Source organism: Chiloscyllium plagiosum, unplaced genomic scaffold (assembly GCF_037043375.1).
Source record: "Chiloscyllium plagiosum isolate Xiang-an unplaced genomic scaffold, Cpla_swu_hap1 HiC_scaffold_13, whole genome shotgun sequence".
In the NCBI taxonomy this organism is placed as follows: Eukaryota; Metazoa; Chordata; class Chondrichthyes; order Orectolobiformes; family Hemiscylliidae; genus Chiloscyllium; species Chiloscyllium plagiosum.
In genome coordinates this window covers 3950079-3968765 of record NW_028270151.1, presented here as the reverse complement: position 1 = coordinate 3968765, position 18687 = coordinate 3950079, and the positions used below count along the sequence as shown (strand labels likewise).

General features: G+C 42.1%; 1 protein-coding gene across 10 annotated transcripts in view; it reads right to left on the bottom strand.

Moving 5' to 3' along the window:
* agfg1a (ArfGAP with FG repeats 1a) overlaps window positions 1-18687 on the bottom strand; it is a 94812-nt gene that overhangs the window by 59860 nt on the left and 16265 nt on the right. For all 10 annotated transcript variants that reach the window (XR_015759089.1, XR_015759090.1, XM_043702847.2 and 7 more), the window contains exon 3: window positions 6920-7035. Coding sequence is in view for 8 of the 10 variants with exons in the window: in XM_043702847.2 (XP_043558782.1) it covers window positions 6920-7035 (116 nt within the window). In the remaining 2 variants the exon portion in view is untranslated. The remainder of the gene's footprint in view (window positions 1-6919; window positions 7036-18687) is intronic.

Genomic DNA, 18687 nt, shown 5'->3' with positions numbered 1-18687 from the left:
CCAGCATCTGCAGTCCTCACTTTTTCCTGACCAAGCCTATCCACTTGTGTTACCACTTTACACCTAGATCATTCTGTATGTTAACGTTACTAAGGGTTCTGCCATTTGCTGAAGTCCATACAGACAACATCTACTAGACAAAAGAAGTGGGGACTGCAAATGCTGGATATCAGAGTCTAGATTAGAGTGGTGCTGGAAAAGCATAGCAGGTCAGACAGCATCCGAGGAGCAGGAAAATTGACATTTCGGTCAAAAGCCTGATGAAGCTTCCTGATGAATGGCTTTTGTCGATTTTCCTGCTCCTTGGATACTGCCTGACCTGCTGTGCTTTTCCAGCACCACTCTAATCTAGACAACATCTACTGCCCTGCCCTCAATCATCTTCGGCATTTCCTTAAAAACTTAATCAAGTTTATGAGACACCCCTTCCGCACAGAGCCATGCGTGATAGGAGGTAATGTATTGGCATGGATTAATGACTGGCTGACATACAGAAAAGAGAGAGAAGGAATGAATGGGTAATTCTTCGTTGGCAGGCTGTGTCTAGTGGGACACCACAAGTTACGTCCTAACTATATCAATGATTTTGAATTTGGGACCAAATGTAATATCTCTCTACTTGTAAATGATATAAACTGAATGGAAATGTGTGCTGTAAGGAAGATGTAAAGCAGTGTCAGGAGGATTTGGACAGGCTTAGTGAATGGGCAAGAACACGGTAGAATGGAATATAATACGGAAAACTGCACTTTGGTTGGAGATACTGATGTACAGGATACGCATTAAATGGCAAGAGATTGGAAAGTGTAGCTGTACAAAGTGACCTGTACCTCCATGTCAATAAGTCATTGAAGGTTAACACATAGATGCAGCAAGCTATTAAGAAGGCTAGTGGAATGTTAACCTTGCGGCAAAAGGATTTGACTACAGAAGTAGTAAAGTCTTGCTTCAATTGTATAGGAATTGGGTTTGTCTGCATCTGTACTACTGTGTGCAGTTTTCTGCCACAGGAAATACATTTTGCTTACAGAAAGAGTGCAACAAAGGGCTCATCAGACTTGTTCCTAGGATGGCGGACTGAGCTATGAAGAGAGAGTCAGAAAACTGAACCTGCATTCTCAAGAGTTTCGAAACATGAGGTGACCTCATTGAAATCCACAAAATACATAAAGAGATAGACAAGATAGGTAAAATGTTTCCACTGATTGGGGAGTGTAGAACTTGGGGCACAACTTAAAAACAAAGGCAGTGTCACTGAGATCTAAGGTGAGGAGAAACTGTATTACTCAGTGGATTGTAAACATGTGGAACTCTCCACCACAAAGGGGAATTGAAGCCCAGACTTTGAGGATGTTTAAGGTTGAGATTGATAGATTCCTGATCACTAGTGGCATACACGATTATGGGGACAGGATGGGTAAAAGACATTAAGATGTCTAATCAGCCATAATCATATTGAATGGCAGAGTGGCTCCTGTTCTTATGTTCCAAACAAAATTTGAGGTTCATAGAATAGTTGAACAATGTCAACTTCGCAGAATAAATTGGCTCTCGGACAGAACACAGTGAGTTGTGATAAATCACTGTTTTTCAGATAGGAGGATAGTTGATAGCCATATTTCCAGACTTGGAGAATGGAATATGTTGTAAAATGTTAAAATTACCAAACTCGGAGGTGGGGCAGACAATGAGGATGATACCAATTGATTGTAAAAGGAAACAGGCTGGCAAAATGAGCAGAAAATTGACAGATGAATAATATAGAACAATGAGAGATGATGCATCTTGACAGAAGATTCAGAGAGAACCAAGACAGACCAAATTACATCATTCTAGAGTGTACGGGAACATAAGGACTTTGAGGTTCATGTAGAATATTATAAAAAACTGGATAGGTTAAAAAAATTTGTTCTGCATTAGGTTACGGTGCAAGGAACATGGAACACAGATTTTAAGGTTTCAGGCAAGAAATGAAGAATATTTTATTTTGATTTAGCAAATTATCAAAACCTGAAAGGTACTGCCTATGAGTATTGTGGAAGTGGTGATGAGTGATTTCAAAAGGAAATTAGATAGACAGTTGAGAAACAAACTTCCAACACTAAAGGGATGGAAGGAAGAATGGGACAGGCTGGATTACTCATTAGGGAGCCTATATGCACAGTCTATGGATAAAATATCCTCCCTCTGTGCCATAACAATGCTGTGACTAGGTGATTCGGAATGGGTTCCTTTAAAAGCAGAGGATAATGCATTGGATTTGATAGCTGCAGCACACAAGGGAAGAATGTCTACTTTTATTCTCTAATTTGTGTTAATTACCTTTGGATTAGAGTTCTGTAATGGATGCACCTACATGTGCCATGGTTAGTTTGCCCAGAGTCCAGTTGAGATTCCAGCTATACAGCTAGCATATTGCACAAACTGTTGCAGACGTACCAAAAAACTCTAATTAGCTGTGTTTTTCAATTTATTACATGATATTCTGAATGGCATGAAGGTAAGGTTGTATTTTTAAGTATCAGTAGATGTAACCATAACAAAGAGGTAAGAAAGAGATACTGTGAAAGGTTGCTGACTTCGGTACCAATAGGTTTGGATAATGACATTTCCCTCTGCTGTCCTGTTACAGGAGAAATAACAATGTTCTAATTGAACTGTTGGGTTGTTACAATGATTTCAATAAAACAGCAGTACTGCATGGTACGCAAAGTATTAGTTCTGTTCATGTTTAACATGCATATTTGTTTTTGTTTCTTTTAATTATCTCTCTCTTTTTAAAAAAATTGTGTTCATGGGATGTGGGCATTGACAGTCAGCATGGGAACAGGCCCTTTGTCCACGGTGACCAGGTTTCCTGAACTGAACTAGCCCTATTTTCCTATGTTTGGCCTATATCCCTCTAAATCTTTCCTATCCATGTACCTTTCCAAATATCTTTCAAATGCTGTAATTGCTGCTGGGCCACTACTTTCTGCCTGTCCCTAGTTAGCCTTGGGAAGGTGGTTGGGCCTAGGACACTGCCCTGAGGAACACCTTCAGAGATGTCCTGGAACTGAAATGACTGAATTCGAACAACCATTTTCCTTTGTGCCCATGTTTTCTTGCCCATGTTTGATCCGATGCCATAAAACTTCATGGGATCGAAAGTCAAAGTTGTGGACTCCCAGGAGAGCTCCCTCCCAACTGCATAGCACTATTCTGCCTGTTCTGCAAAATCTGTCCTGACAGAGAGAGAGGACAGATCAAAGGATGGTGATGGTGTTGTCTGGGATGCATTGTCAGTAAGGTATGATTCCACATGAATGACTTATGTCAGGCTGTGGCCTGAGTAGTCCGAAACAACGCGAGGGTAAGTGGTGGGCCATTTCAGATTGAGATGAGGACAAATACCTTCACTCCAAAGGTGGCGAACCTGCAGAATTTTATCCCACAGAAAGTTGTGGATACCAGGTTACTGATTATTTAGGGGAAAAAAAAGGTGTCAAGGCGTGTAGGGAGAGAATGGCTGTCTGGTGCTAAGATCAGCCGTTATCGTGATAATGGCAGAGTAGGCTTCATGGGCTAAATAGCCTATTCCTGCTTCTAAGTTCTATGCTTCTATAATAAAAAGTACCAATGCCAGATTTATTTCATGCTTTGTGCAATCCTCATTCTTCAAATCAAGACGGGAAGAAATTTTAATTTGGTATTCCTCCGAGTCCAGTAAACAGTGTTTTATTTTGGGTATATAATCAGGATTCCAGAGAGAGTACGAATGTGGAATGACTGGCAGCATTTATTTAGGATCTTCCAATAAGTTTCAAGAGTTATTAATTCATGGAACAAATTGTCACCTAGAGAAAACCTCTGTTGAAATGTTTAATAATTTTTTTAAAAGAGATAAGCAGCTGACCAACCTTTACTGACAGAGGAGTATAAACTTACAATAGGAGATGAAATTGTACATGGGTGTTCTGCACTGAGCCTCTATGGGCTAGATTTAAGTCTTACCATTTACTTTAAAATGGAAATGAGGAGACACCTCTTCAGCCAGAGAGTGATGGGCCTGTGGAATTCATTACCCCGGAACGCAGTCTTCAAGGCAGAGATTGATAAATTCTTGATCTTGCAAGGAATTAAGGGCTATGGGGTGAGTGTGGGTAAATGGCGTTGAAATGTCCAAGAGCCATGACTGAATGGTGGAGTGGACTCGATGGGCAGAATGCTCGTACTTCCACTCCTATGTCTTATGGTCTTACTTACTTCTGATATTCTAGAATCATACGATCCCTGTAGTGTGGAAAGAGAACATTTGGCCCTTTGAGTCTACACTGACCGTCCAAACAGCAATCCATCCAGACCCTATCTCTGAAACTCCAACGTGCAAACTCCAGAGTGTGTGTTACCAGAATCGAACCTGGACCCCTGGCACTGTGGCACGGTGGCACAGTGGTTAGCACTGCTGCCTCACAGCGCCAGAGACCCGGGTTCAATTCCCGACTCAGGCGACTGACTGTGTGGAGTTTGCACGTTCTCCCCGTGTCTGCGTGGGTTTCCTCCGGGTGCTCCGGTTTCTTCCCACAATCCAAAAAATGTGCGGGTCAGGTGAATTGGCCATGCTAAATTGCCCGTAGTGTTAGGTTAAAGGGGTAAATGTAGGGGTATGGGTGGGTTGCGCTTCGGCGGGTCGGTGTGGACTTGTTGGGCCGAAGGGCCTGTTTCCACACTAAGTAATCTAATCTAATACCCTTACTGGCATAAAATTCACTAAAGAGGAGGAAAACAACAACAAACTGCCATTCCTAGATGTCACAGTCGAGCAAAGAGCCAATGGGGAACTTCAAACCAGCATCTACAGAAAAACCACACACATGGACCAAATATTGAACTACAGAAGCAATCATCCCAACACCCACAAACAAAGCTGGATCAGAACATTATTTCAATGAGCCAACACACACTGCAGCACAGAAGAGCTACACAGAGCAGAGGAAAATCACCTATATTGTGTATTTAAAAAGAATGGGTACCCAATAAACATAGTCCGCTGATTTCTCAGCGACAAACCCAAATATGCAGATGAAACACATCCAGAAACCCGAGCCACTCTCCCCTACATCAAAGACATCGTGGAAATGACTGCCAGACTACTCAGACCCTTTGGCATCATGGTAGCCCACAAACCTACCAACACATTAAAACAGCAGCTAATGAACTTGAAAGACCCTATACAGACAATGAGCAAAACTTACGTCATTTACAAAATACCGTACAAGGACTGTAGCAAACACTACACTGGACAAACAGGCAGAAAACTAGCCACCAGGATACATGAACTCCAACTAGCCACAAAAAGACATGACCCTCTCTCACTAGTATCCTCACATACGGATGAGGAAGGGCACCACTTCGACTGGGACAACACTTCCATCCTAGGACAAGCCAAACAAAGACACGCATGAGAATTCCTAGAAGCATGGCATTCCAACCGGAACTCTATCAACAAACATATCAAGTTAGATCCCATCTATCACCCCCTGAGAAAAGGAATAGGAAGTGACTTCACCACAGGAAATAACATCACCAAGCCAAACAAAAAAATAGAAAGCGGGAAGTTTCAGCATTGCTTTGCCCGAGGCCCACTGAAGATGGTACCTAGTAGGGTAATGAAATGTCTGGAAATGAACCTTGCAGCTCAGCGAGCAAACCTACATCCACATCCTAAAATAGTTATGGAAAATTTATCATATAAATCAGCAAATGACCAAAGAAATTATTTTGGTTCCTTTGATATCCAGATCATTTGTCATCTGTATTCAGCTGGCAGGGGTGCAAAAGCAACAAGCCCACCCAAAAGGTAAGGACTATTCTGGATAATCTAACTGCACATTTTGTTTCCTCCCTCTAATTCTTCCCTCAACTTCCAACATGCCAATTTTAGATAAATGTAATCCTAAAGGTTTGTATTCCAGTTTTAAAAATGTACAAAAGACTAGCAGATAAAGAGAAAGAATGTTAACTAATAAATGCTTTTGCATAACAATGATGATCACTTCTGTTATTCCTATTTAAGATTTTTAATTGAGCCTCTGTAAAACCTATTACAGTAATTAAAGTGGGATTATGACAAAGTGGTACCTGTGGAGATGTGCTGAAAGCCAAGGTACTTTTGGTCATCTGTTTTGGATGTCCTAAAGTTAAAGGATTCTAGGTTAGAACCTTTGTGCTTTTGAAGTATTGAAAAAATAATATTTATATTCTAGTCATAACAGGTGCAGGACTCCTAAGAGCACTGCCATTGCACATTTCACGGACCAGGTCAGATTATTTCCTACATGCCAACAGTATTGGAAAGTTAACACTCCACGAACAAAGCTTCCATTATTTGGGGACTCTCATGGAATTGTCCCTGGATAGAATAACATTATTTCAAAGCATGTCCACAGCTGGGCTACTACATGATATCAGATATTGTGCCTCTTAGCTCTCTTTCCTCCTTCCCTTCCAAATGCCAAACTCACCATGCTTCTCCATTCCCAAGGACTTCCTATGCTCTGAAGGACACTATTTTATATTCCCTCTTTCTCCAAAACATCTCCCTATGTACTTCTTGCTATCTTGCATAGTGCTTACAGGGCTAGATCGCCCATGTAATAATACATGTACCTCACATTCCATTTATTTATTTTCAGTATGATACATCAACTTTCATGTTATGCATCCCGATTCGCTTCCCAGAATGATTAACAAAAAGCTCACTGCCTTGTGGCAATGACATAAGGTTCACAATCATTTCATGTTCTACTTATAGATTTTGAGCCAAAATCTGACAGCAGAGGAGCTTAATTTGTGCAACTACGTTGACTATCACAGGGGACTGACGAGCACATTTCAACATTTAACCAGGCCACATGAACAACCAGAGATTTAAATTTACCATCTCTTCTTCTCGTACTTTTCCTGCAGGAAATCTTTGACTTTCTGAGGATCTCTGAAATCTGGATAAATAGATGATCTTTCATCGTACAATCCCAGCCAAATCTGTTTACAGACCTGAATAATAAAATGCAAAAAATGGCATCCTGTTAAACATGCCAAGTGTACTAGTTTTAGGATTTAACTTTGCACTTCATTTACAGCAATTTTGCACATACGTATTCACAGGATGCAGATCTCTAATTTCATGTGACCAATCCAATTAATATTTAAAAGTGCAGATTATGCATTCATTCACAGTGCCTTTTTTAAAAAGTACATAATTTCAACAGTGTCGTAACAGCTATATCAACTTCAATCTCAGTAAAAAGAATCAATGTATAACATTAAGGTGGATAGATGTGAGGGATATAAAGTAATCCAATTAAGGCAGATTCTGTGTACAACTAGTTACACCTCAGAAGCAAGCAAGAATCAAGCAAGGTAGAAGGTTGTCATCCTCCATCCAATTTAGAACAAGGTACCAAATAGACATTAATGCTTTACACCAATTTAAGAAAGTTATAAAGGTTCTATGAACTCTTGGACATATACATCAAATGTACTTTGCTGTTAAAGGTACAGTGAATGTACAATATGTGGACTAGATTTAATATCCAAAAGAACATAGAAACTTAGAAAATAGCAGCAGCAGTAGGCCATTCAGCCCTGTGAGCCTGCTCCACCATTCAATATGATCATGGCTGATCATCCAAATCAAGTGGCCCAATAACTTTATCTAACCCCTTGTAAAAAAAAAGTCAATATTATGACCTCATTGTTCACTGCTGTAGAGAACTCCACAGCTTCACCATTCTCCGGCTAAAGAGATTTCTCTTCATTGCCGTCCTAAATGGCCTATCCCTCATCCTTAGACTGTGGCCTCTGATTCTGGACTCCCTGCTCTTTGGGAACATCCTTCCTGCATTTACCTTGTTCAGTCCCATTAGAATTTTATAGATTTCAATAAGGCTCTCCCTCTAAATTTCAGGCCTAATTGATCGACTTCCTCTTCATTTGCAAGTCCTGTCATCACAGGAATCAATCTGGTCAACCTCTGCTGCATTCCCTCCGTAGCCAGAACATCCTTTCTCAGATAAGGAGACCAAATCTGCACATAATACTTCGGGTGTGGTCTCAGCAAGGCCCTGTATAACTGCATTAAGACATCCCTGCCTTTTTCCTCAAATCCTCTCATTACAATGGCCAACATAGCACTTGCCTTGTTCACAGCCTGCTGCACCTGAATGCTTACTTTTAGTGACTGGTGTGCAAGGACATCCAGGTCTCATTGCACCTCCCACTTTCTCAAACGATCACCATTCAGATAATAATCTGCTTTCCTATATTTGCTACCAAAGTAGGTTCACCTCTCACTTATCCACATTTCACCTTACCTGCTATGCATCTGCCCACTCACTCAACTTGTCCAAATCACATTATAATATCTCTGCATCCTCCTCACAATTAATCAGCCCACCCAGCTTTGTATCGTCTGCAAATCCAGAGATATTACATTTCACTCCCGCATCTAAATAACTACCAAGCACTATTACCTGTAGTATCCCACTCAACACTGGCTACCACTTGGAAAAAGACCTGTTTCTTCCTACTCTTTGTTTCCTGACTGCCAATATAGAGTCATAGTCATAGAAATGTACAGCATGGAAACAGACCCTTCGGTCCAACCAGTCCATGCCGACCAGATATCCCAACCCAATCTAGTCCCACCTGCCAGCACACGGCCCATATCCCTCCAAGCCCTTCCTATTCATATACTCATCCAAATGCCTCTTAAATGTTGCAATTGTACCAGCCTTCACCACATCCTCTGGCAGCTCATTCCATACACGTACCACCCTCTGCGTGAAAAAGTTGCCCTTTAGGTCTCTTTTATATCTTTCCCCTCTCACCCTAAACCTATGCCCTCTAGTCTGTTATGATTTGGATTGGTCTGTGGCCTATTAAGAAATGGATTTAATTTTGTGACTCCTGGCAGCCCTACTCAGCAAACATCTGGTGTGTGGAGCACGTATTTGAGTTCTGTAGCTATCTGGAAATAGACTTCAGATGTTATCTTTATTTATTCATGGGATGTAGGTGTTGCTGGCTAGGCATTTACTGTCCATCTCTAATTGCCTAAGAAGCAGTTAAGAGTCAACCACATCGCTGTGGGGCTGCAGTCATATGTAGGCCAGATCAGGTAAGGGCCAGCAGATTCCTTTCCTAAAGGACTTTAGTGAACCAGATAGTTTTTTTTCCCCAACAATTTGGCAATGTTTCCTTAAACTCTGAATCCAGTAATAATCTGGAATTAAAATACTGCTTTGTACCATGAAAGGATTTGAACCAAAGTCTCCAGAACATTAGCTGGGCCTCTGGATTAATGATCTTACGATAATACCATTAGGCCACTGCACCCCCTATTGATCATTTACTATTTCATGAGTTCCTTTCAGGGACTTCTATGTTCTGCTTTCTAATCAGTATGAGGCGGCGACAGCGTAGTGGTATTATCATTGGACTGTTAATCCAGAGATCCAGGCAATGTTCTGGAAATGTAAGTTTGAATCCTGCCACAGCAGATGGTGAAAGTTGAATTTAATAAAAAATTTGGAATTAAGAATCAAACAATGACTGTGAAGCCACTGCTGATTGTTGGAAAAAATCATCTGATTTACTAATGTTGTTTAGGACAGAAGCTGCCATGCTTTCCTGGTCTAGCCTATATATGACTCCTGATCCACAGCAATGAGGTTGACGCTTAACAGCCTCCGGAATCGGCAATAAATGCTGGCTCAGCCAATCATGCCCTCATCCTGTGAATGAATGAGAAAAAGAAATGAACTGAATCTGTATTGTCCAGCAACACAGCTGACTACTTATTTATGTGTACATTTAAACTCAAAGAAAGGAAATTATTTCATGAATTCAGTGTAAACTTAGAGGAGTACATCAAATTGGTCTTCACTGCGCATGTTTTCCAGAGAACATTTACTGCTCAATAAATGAAACCAGCTTGCTGTGCAGGATTAAACAGTATGTTTTAGTTTTTATGACATCTTGGACTGAAGTCTGGAACTAACAGGGGACAGGGTCATAATATAAGCAATTATCACTTTGACACAGAACCTTTAACATTCATCTATCAGGTTAGGATGGAAATTGTAGATTAGATATTGCCGGTAAGTGAACCAAGAAGCACAGGGATGGAATTCCAGTATATGCAGCCTAGGCAACCAAAAATAAGTAAACGTATAATTATGACTGGGAGGGGTACACAAGAGGCTGGAGTTAGAGGAGTTCAAGTATCTTGGAGGGTGATGGGGATGAACAATGTTACAGAGATAGGGAGAAGTCCAACCATGGGGGGATTTGCAAGGATGGAAGTTTAAAATAGAGGTGTTGCTTAACTAGTAAGTGATACAGGTCCACAATCATTGGGTGATAGGTGAATGGAATTTGGTGCCAGTTAATACACAGCAGAGTTTTGAATGACCTCAAGATTACAGAGGCCAGGCAGGAGTGAATTACAATAATCGAGTCGACAGCTAGTAAAGACATTATTTTGAACTGAACCTGCTGTATTCTGTTGCAGGTAATAGCTACAACAGCTTGTTTTCCCACTTCTTTCAATTCCTTCTGGGTTTACTGGCGACAGCATTCTCACACGCAGGCCTAATATTTTCCATGCCATCTTTTGATCTGGAGGGAAACACTTTAGAGAGGTGTTTGCAAACGTTTATTGGGCAGAGAACACACAGTTTCAAAGAAAATAGTTGGTAGTGGATGCTTTTTTGAGCATGTCTAAAAGGTGAGGATTTGGCAAGGAGATGCAGACTTTACATACAATTGAACCTATAATGTTACCTACCAGATGCAGATCTCAGTACTGTATCAGTCTACACTGCACAGTAGTCTCAACTACTCTCTAGAATAGGAACCCACACATAACATTAAGTCTCGGGAGCTCTCCTCACAAAATAAGGATTGAGTACATATTTGGTTAAGATACATTTAAAACAAAGGAAAATAAATTTGTACTAAGTAAGGGGATGAAAGGTTATCAGAGCAAGATGGCAATGCAGAATTGAGGTTGTAGAAAATGCAGGACAAATCTAACCCAGCCAGTTACTGCCCCATCAGTCTACTCTTGCTCATCAGTGAAATGAGGGAAGGTGTCATCAACAGTGGTATCAAGCAGTACCTGCTCAGCAATAACTTGCTTAGTGACACCAGTTTGGGTTTCACCAGGGCCACTCAGCTGCTGACCTCATTACAGCCTTGGTTCAAACATGGACAAAAGAGCCAAATTCCAGAGGGGAGGGGAGAGTGACATCAAGGCTGCATTTGAAATTTGGCATCAAAGAGTCTTGACAAAACTGGAATGAGTGGGAATCCGGGGGCAAACCCTCCACTGGTTGGAGTCATACCTAACACATAGTAATATTGTTGGGTTTGTTAAAGGTCAGTCATCTCAGCTCCAGGACATCTCAGCAGGAGTTCCTCAGGGTAGTGTCCTAGGCCCTATCACCTGCAGCTGTCTCATCAATGATCATCCCTCCATCACAATATCAGAAGTTGGTGGGGTGGATGGCCAGGGTCTTTTTCCCAGGGTTGGGGGGGGGGGGGGGGGGGGGGGGGGGGGAAGGAGGTCCGAGACTGAAGGGGATGTTTGGATGGGTATGTGGGTGGGGGGGGTTTGGAGGGATGTGGGCCAGATGCTGGCAGATGGGAACTGCATTGGGTTGGGATGTCTGGTCGGCATGGATGGGATGGACTGAAGGGTCTTTTTCCACGCTTTACATCTCTATGACTCACATTTCCAGCAATACTTTGCTTCTGTCAGATTTTCTGCAACTTTGTTGTCATATTTGTATGAGCAACTGGTTACACATGTTCACACCACTTAAGATCATCTGTTTCCATCGTCCTAAAATCATCTGACCCCCTTTCCTTGCTTTGTCCATTAATTATTGACATCCCCAACATATTTTTTTAAATCTTGAGTGCATCCCCGGCCAGACTCGCACATTCTATCTTCTGAAGAAGGTTCATAGTAGACTCTAAACATTAACCCTATTTTTATCCAAAGAGATGTTGCCAGACCTGCTCAGTTTCTCCAGCACTTTCTCTGTCTGTTGCAAAGAATCTGACTGAACCTCAGACACTTGTTTGGGAGAGTAATACAGTCCGTAGCTAAGGAATAAAGTTTACGGCATGGTGGCTCAGTTGTTAGCACTGCTGCCTCATAACGCCATGGACTTGGGTTCGATTCCAGACCCAGGCGACTGTCTGTATGGAATTTGCACTTCTCCCTGTGTCCGCGTGGGTTTCCTCCCACAGTCCAAAGATGTGCAGGTCAGGTAAATTGGCTATGCTAAATTGCCCATTGTGTTCAGGGATGTGTAGGTTAGGTGCATTAGTCAGGGGAAACGTAAAGTAATAGGGTAGCGGATTGGGTCTGGGTGGGATACTCTTTTGAGGGGCGGTATGGACTTGTTGGGCCAAATGCTTGTTTCCACACTGGAGGGATTCTTGATTTTTAATTGGAGGAAACTTCCATAAGACCATTTAACATAAGAGTGGAAGTAAGGCCATTCAGCCCATTGAGTGCACTCCGCCATCTAATGCGCATTTCAACTCCACTTACCTATACTCTTGCGAGATCAAGAATTAATCAATCTCTGCCTTGAAGACATTTAATGTCCCGGCCTTCACTGCGCTCTGTGGCAATGAATTCCACAGGCCCCCCACTCTCTGGCTGAAGAAATATCTCATTTCCATTCTAAATTGAAACCCTCTAATTCTAAGGCTGTGCCCATGGGTCCTAGTCTCCCGACCTAACGAAAACAAATTCCCAGCATCCATCCTTTCTAAGCCATGCATTATCTTGTAAGTTTCTATTAGATCCCCCCTCAACCTTCTAAATTCTAATGAATACAATCCCAGGATCCTCAGTCGTTCATCGTATGTTAGACCTACCATTCCAGGGATCGTTTGTGTGAATCTCCGCTGGACACGCTCCAGTGCCAGTATGTCCTTCCTGAGGTGTGGGGTCCAAAACTGGACACATTATTCTAACTGGGGCTTAACTAGAGCTTCATAAAGTTTCAGAAGCACATTACTGCTTTTATATTCCAAAATTGAGATAACAATGAGATGACAACAATATGGGATTGATTGTCAACCAAGCTGGGTTCATCACACAGCAATTCAATGGAAGTGGAAGGGTGGGTTCATAAGTTTGGCAATGACATGAAGATTGGTGGAGTTGTGGATAGTGTGGAGGGCTGCTGTAGGTTGCAACGAGACATTGACAGTATGCAGATGCTGGGCTGAGAAGTGACAGATGGTGTTCAACCTGGAAAAGTGTGTGAATGATTCATTTTGGAAGGTTGAATTTGAATGCAGATCACAGGGTTAAAGGCAGGATTCTTGGCAGTGAGGAGTAACAGAGTGATCTTGGGATCCATGTCCCTCAAAGTTGCCACCCAAGCTAATAGGGTTGTTAAGAAGGCATATAGTGTGTTGACTTTCATTAGCAGGGGGATTGGGTTTAAGAGCCGTGAAGTTAAAGTCCTGGTTAGACCACACTTGAAATATTGTGTTCAGTTCTAGTTACCTCATTATAGGAAGGACGTGAAAACTTTAGAGACAGTGCAAAGGAGATTTACCAGGATGCTGCCTACCAGGACTGGAAGGCATGTCTTATGAAGACATGTGAGGTGCTGCATCATGGAAAAGCAAATCTTAGCAGGACTCATACATTAATGGTAAGGTCCTAGGGAGTGTGCTGAACACAGAGAGCCCTTGGAATGCAGGTTCATAGGTACTTGAAAGTAGAGTCGCAGGGAGATAGGATAGTGATGAAGGCGTTTGATATGCTTTCCTTCATTGGTCAGATATTTAGTACAGCAGTTGGAGGTCATGTTGCGGCTGTACAGGACATTGGTTCGGCCACTGTTGGAATACTGCGTTCAAATCTGGTTTCCTTCCTATTGGAAGGATATTGTGAAACTTGAAAGGGTTCAGAAATGATCTACAAGGATGTTGCCAGGGTTGGAGGATTTGAGCTATAGGGAGAAGTTGAATAGGCTAGCGCTGTTTTCCCTGGAGTGTTGGAGGTTGGGGGTGACTTTATAGAGGTTTATAAAATCATGAGGGACATGGGTATGATAAATAGACAAAATCATGAGGGGCATGGGTATGTTAAATAGACAATGTCTTTTCCCTGGGGTGGGGGAGTCCAGAACTAGAGGCCATAGGTTTATGGTGAGAGGGGAAAGATATAAAAGAGACCTAAGGGGCAACTTTTTCATGCAGAGGGTGGTACGTGTATGGAATGAGCTGCCAGAGGAAGTGGTGGAGGCTGGTACAATTGCAACATTTAAGAGGCATTTGGATGGGTATATGAATAGGAAAGGTTTGGAGGGATATGGGCTGGGTGCTGGCAGGTGGGACTAGATTGGGTTGGGGTCGGCATGGACGGGTTGGACCGAAGGGTCTGTTTCCATGTTGTACATCTTTATGACTCTATGACTCTAAGAAAGGTTGAGGGAACTATCGCTTTTCTCATAGGAGCGAAGAAGGATGAGAGGTGACTTGATTGAGGTGTACAAGATGATGAGAGGCATAGATAGAGTGGATAGCCAGAGACTTTTTCCCATGGCAGAAATGGCTATCATGAGGGGGCATGATTTTAAGGTGATTGGAGGAAGGTTTAGGGGAGATGTCAGAGGTAGGCTCTTTACACAGGGAGTGGGTGTGTGGAATGCACTGCCAGCAGTGGGAGTAGAGTCGGATACATTAAGGACATTTAAACGACTCTTGGATAGGCTCATGGATGATAGTAAAATCTAGGGTATGTAGGTTAGTTTGACCCTCGAGTGGGATAATTGGCTGGTACAACATCGAGGGCTGAAGGGCCTGTACTGTGCTGTACTGTTCTATGTTCTAATAGTGATGCTTGCCAATAATTACACAATGTTCAGTACCATTTGCGACTCCTCAGATACTGAAACAGTCCATGTCCAAGATCTGAACAATACCAAGGCTTGGGCTGACAAGTGACAAGTAACATTCACACCACACAAATGCCAAGCAATGACCATCACCAATAAGAGACCATTTAACCACTGTCCCTTCGCATTCAATGGTGTTACTCTCACTGAATCTTCCATGCAACATCCAGGGGTTACAATTGACCAGAAACTCAACTGGACTCACCACATAAATACAGTGGCTACAAGAGCAGGTCAGAGGCTGGGAGTACCGCAGCGAGTGACACATCTAACTCCCCAAGCCTGTTCACCATCTACAAGGGACAAGTCAGGAGTGTGATGGAATACTTCGCACTTACCTGGAAATGGTGCAGCCCCAACAACACTGAAGAAGCTTGACACCATCCAGGTCATAGCATCCCACTTGATAGGTACCACATCCACAAGCATCCATTCCCTCCACCACCAACATTCAGTAGCAACAGTGTGTACTATCTACAAGATGCATGGCAGAAAATCACGAAAGATCCTCAGACAGCACCTTCCAAACCCACAACTATTTCCATCTAAAAGACAAAGGCAGCAGATATATGGGAATACCACCACCTTCAAGTTCCTCTCCAAGCCACTCACCATCCTGACTTGGAAATATATCACCGTTCCTTCATTGTTGCTGGGTCAAAATCCTAGACTTCCATTCCTAATGGTATTGTGGGTCAACCACAGCAGATGGACTGCAGCGGTTCAAGAAGGCAGCTCACCACCACTTTCTCAAGGGTAACTAGGGATGAGCAATAAATGGTGGCCTGCTTGCGACACCCACGTCACAAAAAATGAATAAATGAAAAAAAGAATTAGATGGCCACGATCTTTTGGAATGGCAGAACAAACCCGAGGGGATAAATGGTCTGCTCCAAGTTAGTTTGTTCAAAAACACAACTGATTGAGACAAAGTAAAACTCTCCTCATTGACTGGAGAGTCAAAAGCCAGAGGACTGTAATTTAAGGCAATTGAGAAAATGACCATGGCAACATGAAGCAAAAGATTGTCATGTCAAGAATAGTAAGCATCTGGAAAGTGTTGCCTTAAAATGTGATGGAGGCAAATTCAATCAGCTTCAAAGTGAACTAAACAAGGACCCAGAGAGAGAGAATTTGCAGAACTACAGGGTAGAGGCGAGAGTGGGGTGAGCAGAGTTACTCCTTCAGACCTTTTTCTCACAAAAACCCCTTGAAAGAATAAATATTTTGAGTCCTGCCTCCACTTCACTGACCTCACTACTCTTCCTTAATATTTTAACAAAAACTATTTCAAGCATTTCCTTAAAATGATAAATGCATTACATTACATTACAGTGTGGAAACAGGCCCTTCGGCCCAACAAGTCCACACCGACCCGCCGAAGCGCAACCCACCCATACCCCTACATTTACCCCTTACCTAACACTATGGGCAATTTAGCATGGCCAATTCACCTAACTTGCACATCTTTGGACTGTGGGAGGAAACCGGAGCACCCGGAGAAAACCCACTCAGACACGGGGAGAATGTGCAAACTCCACACAATCAGTCACCTGAGGCGGGAATTGAACCCGGGTCTCTGGTGCTGTGAGGCAGTAGTGCTAACCACTGTGCCACCATGCCGCCCATGATGCAATTATAACTAAAGTATTAATAAAACAGAATTAATATTAAAGTGTTATACAAATAAGGTGTTATAATGACATAATGACTGGATGAATTAATACTGAAAACAACGGCATTAGAGCAGAGGTGCTTCCATAGCACACAAATGCAGAATATAGTATTGGTTAAGAACTACACTATTGCTTACTTATTGGAAATTCAAAAGTAAATGACATCAGATCCAACACACAAGACTTAACTGAGCTGAAGCTGAGTGGTACAAGGTCGTGAAGCATGAAGTGTTCCTTGACAGGCTATGAAAAAATGATGGAATAATATACTCCAGGAATGAGCAAGGGCCTGTAGAACGTTGTGCATGCTACAATTCATCTTAAAAAAATCCCAAAGAAAAGACAGCCAAATTCCACATTTATATTACACATTTTCTTTTCTGTCCCTTTCAAGTTTTGTGGGCAAGGTTGGTACATGCTGAAAGCCATGTGCATCCCTTTCTAGTTCTGGCAATTTATCAAACTTGAAAATGCTAACTCTGTTCCTCCCTACAAATACGCTGACCTGCTGTTGCCTCATTGCTGGATAAATCCTAAATCAGAACACCAAGTCTTACAATGTGAGATACACACAAGTTGCTGGAGATTTAAACTTCATACGTCGTCACAAGACACCACTCTATTGACCATAAAGGTTCTGGTGATCTGTGGTAACATCCCAGGCAAAAGATTCCGATATCAGGTTTTTGTTTGGCAGTGGAGGGGTTGGGAGAATTCCTCTTACTAAGAAGAATTGCTACACAGCAACATTCTTAAAATAACTGACGTTTCACTGGCTTTTAACTGTTCAACTGGCTAATTGCAAACACTGCACTGGTATTTCACTTACAGATAGCTTGAGATTTCTACTTAAATAGACAACTAAGATAGAGTTATAGAGCTGTATAGCATGGAAACAGACCCTTTGATCCAAGTCATCCATGTCAACCAGATATCCTAAATTAATACAGTCCCACTTGCCAGCATTTGGCCCATATCCCTCCAAACCCTTCCTATTCATATATCCATCCAGATGCCTTTTAAATGTAATTGTACCAGCCTCCACCACTTCCCCTGGCAGCTCATTCCATATACCCTCTGCGTGAAAAAGTTGGCCCTTAGGACCCTTTTAAATCTTTCCCCTCTTACCTTAAACCTAAGACCTCTAGTTTTAGACTCCTCCAACCAGGGGAAAGGATATTGGCTTTTCACCCTATCCATGACCCTCATGATTTTATAAACCTCTAAAAGGTCACCATTCAGCCTTCGATACACCGGGAAAAATAGCCCTTGATTAGTTAACCTCTCTCTGCAGTGCAAACCCTCAAACCCTGGCAACATCCTTGTAAATCTTTTCTGAATCCGTTCAAGTTTCACAACATCCTTCCTGTTGGAGGGAGACTAGAATTGCACACACACACTATTCCAAACGTGGCCGAACCAATGTCCTATACAGCCACATGACCTCCCAACTCCTATACTGAATGAACTGACCAATAAGGGCAAGCATACCAATGCCTTCCTCACTATCCTATCTACCCATGATTCCACTTTTAAGTAACTATGAACCTGCACTCCAAGGTCTCTTTGTTCAGCAAAACTCCCCAGGATCTTACCATTAAGTATATAATTCCTGACCTGATTTGCCTTTCCGAAGTTGTATGTGTTACCAATTTATTACTAAGAATCCCTCTCAAAACATGCAAACAACATGTGAGGCACAACTGCAGGAAAGAGATATGGTCAAATTGCAACACTGCACCCAAGTGCTTGCCCTCACTTTTCAACGTTGGCAACTCTTAAAATGTCATTAGTTGTCACGTACAATGATTTTAGCTAGGCAAAGAAAAAGGGTTTAGATGACAGCTAAAAAGCACTAGGATGTTAAAATACCTATTATTCCAGTTAAATTCATCTGAACTTCAATTACAATAATGAGATATATGCTGTAATTAATATTTGATCCTCTCCAAGGCTCAGCAATTTCTAATACAAGGTTTTGAAAATGTTGGCCCTCAACCAGTAATGATTGCATGACCTTAATGGAGAGC